We start from the raw sequence: 3742 nt of genomic DNA, 5'->3' as shown, positions 1-3742 counted from the left end.
AGAGTTTCATAGATACAGAATATATTTTTAACAAGTTGAAAGAACAAAAGGACATCACATAGAGAGCGAGAGAGAGAGAGGGAGAGGCAAAGAAAGAAAGAAAGAAAATCCCTCCTTTACGGAAAAGGCTGATTAGATGTAAACAAAAGCATGTGCTTCAGTTGACAGGAATTGACATTAAAACGAAAGATAGCCTTATAATTGTAATATTTAAGTATAGAAATATAATAGGACTTTCTTAAACATCAAATGGGTGTGAGGGGTCCACCCGAGTAAAATAGAAATCAGAAGGATCCAAATGGTTGAGCATCAGTGCTTTATATCCCTATTATTTAAAACTCAAGCTGACAGAATTATTAACTCGTCAAACAAAATGCCACAGTCCAATAACTGAAATAAGTGAAACAAAAGATTTATTTACATCATAAGAATTCATAAACTTAGATTGATATAAAAGAAATCAGGACAACCCTTTTTTCAAGTAACGTTACTTTTTAAACATAATGTTCAACTTGCTATTATATATAGCTTTATCTACTTCAAGTTCCACCATTAAAAACAATTTATTACAAGTGAAATCGAAATCATAATTGAACCATATTCAATGACTGTCACCTGTGCCAGTGGAGCACTAACAGCACCGTCCGAGCGTGATCATTGCCAGAGCAGCTGTTTGGCTTCCATGCTAGTGGCACGTAAATAGCACCGTTTGAACGTGATCGTTACCAGTGTCGCCTTACTGGCACTTGTGCCGGTGGCACGTTAGAAAATCATTTGAGCGAGGTCGTTGCCAGTGCCGCTGGACTGGCTCCCGTGCAGGTGGCACATAAAAAAAAACACCATTTTGAGCATGGCTGTTGCCAGTACCACATGACTGGCCCTCGTGCCAGTGGCACGTAAAAGCACCCACTACACTCTCTGAGTGGTTGGCGTTAGGAAGGGTATCCAGCTGTAGAAACTCTGTCAAATCAGATTGGAGCCTGGTGCAGCCTTCTGGTTTGCCAGTCATCAGTCAAATCGTCCAACCCATGCTAGCATGGAAGGTGGACGTTAAACGATGATGATGATGATGATGATGATTCCTTTTTATTTTCATCTCAGATAAGGTTTTCAAAGATAGCTTCCAGTGCAGTATTTAAAAAGCCTGGGTGGATTAGATCCCCTTGTTTTACTCCTCTTTTAATACAGATCTTTCCTGCTTCAGTATAAAGTCTTATAGATGACGTTTGTCAGCTATAGATTTTCTAGATAAACTCTACACATGCTTAACGTATCACCAAGTCAATTAAAAGACCTGAAGCACAGCTGAGGCTTCAATACAATTGAATACTTTCTTTCGATCAATAAATCACAAACATATGTTGAGTCTCAAGGAAACAATGACAAGCGATCGAGGCTTTTGGTGATTTTTTGGAATTGAGAAGACATATCAAGCTAAGTGAAACTGTAGGCGTGGCCAGTGTCAGAGACACACTAAAGGCATGTACGGCCATGACACCTGTGCTGGTGATGTGCAAAAAGCACCTGTACTGGTGATACGTAAAAGGCACCGGTGACACATAAAAGGCACTCATACCAGTGGCACGTAAAAGGTACCTGTGGAAGTGACACATAGAAGGCACCCATGCACAGTGATACATAAAAGGCACCGGTGGCACGGAAAAGACATCTGTGCCAGTGACACATAAAAGGCACTGGTGGCACATAAAAGGCACTGGTGGCACATAAAAGGCACCGGTGGCACGGAAAAGACATCTGTGCTAGTGACACATAAAAGGCAACAGTGATACATAAAAGGCACTGGTGGCACGTAAAAGGCAACAGTGACACAAAAGGCACTGGTGGCACATAAAAGGCACCTGTGACAAGTAAAAGGCAACTGTGACATGTAAAAGGCTGGTGCAACTCCCTGGCTTACTCTCTGACCCATGCCAGCATGGAAAACAGGTGCTAAATGATGATGACAATGACAATGTTTGTATATATATATATATATATATATATATTCTTTTATTCTTTTATTTGTTTCAGTCATTTGACTGCGGCCATGCTGGAGCACCGCCTTTTAGTCGAGCAAATCGACCCCAGGACTTATTCTTTGTAAGCCTAGTACTTATTCTATTGGTCTTTTGCTGAACCACTAAGTTACGGGGACGTAAACACTCCAGCATCCGTTGTCAAGCGATGTTGGGGAGACAAACACAGACATACATACAAACAAAAATACCTTGTTGTTGATGTTGAAATTCCAATGAAGGGACCTTGGATCTCGGTTAGAAACTGGATCTTTCTCTATTTGCAAGAAATCTTCAAATAAACTGAATAATGACAGACAGACAGACCTACAAACATATATACATAACACAAAGGAATAGGGATTTTAAAATTCAGGCAGATGCCTTAGGTGCACTCTGTTAAAATCCAAACTTGGCTAACCATATTGACCAGGAGGAAACATTAGGAATCCCGATCATGTAAAACCAACAACTACAGTTGTACCGCCACCTGGTTGCTAAATCCTGAGCTGGATCGAAAGGATGTCTTATTGCCATCAGACTCATTTAATATGAAGTGAGTGGCTGCACAGAATTATTACAAATAAGGACCCAAAGACACTTTTGTATAACAGAAACAAGTGTTGGAATCTTATGTTTGAAAATTTTAATTATGGGTGCATAATTCTCTATTCTTTATTATGTCTTTATATATCTATCTATATATATATATATATACATATACATATATATATATATATATATATATATATATATATATATATATATATATATATATATATATATATAGCTATGGTATATTCTATTAAGAACGTAGTGGAGTACAGAATAAAGCTCGTACACCTTCAGATTTCACCCTGTGCTATTTGGTAGTAGTATTATATGTACTTCCAGGTTTGCGTTTGGGTTTCTGTCATGTGTGAATATATAACTGAAAAAATTGGGGTCAACAACAAGGGGTATGGCTGGACATTTATTTTTTAATCACTACAATTGTTTCCACACAATATAGTTCTGCAGCCATGCAGGTACTTGATTATGCAACTGTTTCCCTGAATCATGAGATTGTGTTTCTTGAGGCAATATGTAAATATTGTCTCCATAAGTTTATAATCCTTGGGTTCAAGAACATCCCCTCTGTCTGTCTGTCATGGCCTATATACATATATTGATAGATAGATAGATAGATAGATAGATACATTTGCAAGCCTTTGTGAAAAATTACTTAATACAGTTTTTTTAAGTATAAAGGAGACATTTGTTTTTTAAATTATTATTTTTTTTTAAGTTATAAGATCTTTTATCAGGATGTTACTAACCTTTTTGGGAAGAAGTTTTTTTCGTAGTGTCTGAGCGCTTTCGATGAACCTTTTAGAATACATGTGTTCTTAGACTCTAAGTTAATCTATCTATCTATATATATATATATATATATATATATGCACATAAATTTATATACACACACACACACACATATATATACATACACACGCACAGTTAATCTATATATGAACATACACACAGATGCATGGGCTTAATATAGCAATGTTGATCAATCAAGTATTATGTTAATGAATAGCGTCCTGAGCCAGATTCCTACTTTAAAAGCAAACCATTTTCATAATAACAGTCATAATAGACATAATTTGTGACACAGCCCCATATACTATGCAATTTTGAAAATCTAATGTGGAACTGGTCAGGTGTGTTTCAATATTTTAATATAT

At 36.9% G+C, this 3742-nt stretch overlaps 1 protein-coding gene across 1 annotated transcript in view; it reads right to left on the bottom strand.

Moving 5' to 3' along the window:
- The window catches only part of LOC106876114 (aquaporin-11), a 19520-nt gene extending 16123 nt beyond the window's left edge, over window positions 1–3397 (bottom strand). Inside the window, exon 1 of the mRNA XM_014924524.2 lies at window positions 3335–3397. Within this exon, the coding sequence (XP_014780010.1) occupies window positions 3335–3397 (63 nt within the window). The remainder of the gene's footprint in view (window positions 1–3334) is intronic.
- Between the last annotated feature and the right edge of the window lie 345 nt (window positions 3398–3742).

Source organism: Octopus bimaculoides, chromosome 27 (assembly GCF_001194135.2).
Source record: "Octopus bimaculoides isolate UCB-OBI-ISO-001 chromosome 27, ASM119413v2, whole genome shotgun sequence".
Lineage (NCBI taxonomy): Eukaryota > Metazoa > Mollusca > Cephalopoda > Octopoda > Octopodidae > Octopus > Octopus bimaculoides.
The sequence above is the reverse complement of the archived record's forward strand: the minus strand, read 5'-3'. Positions and strand labels throughout refer to the sequence as shown.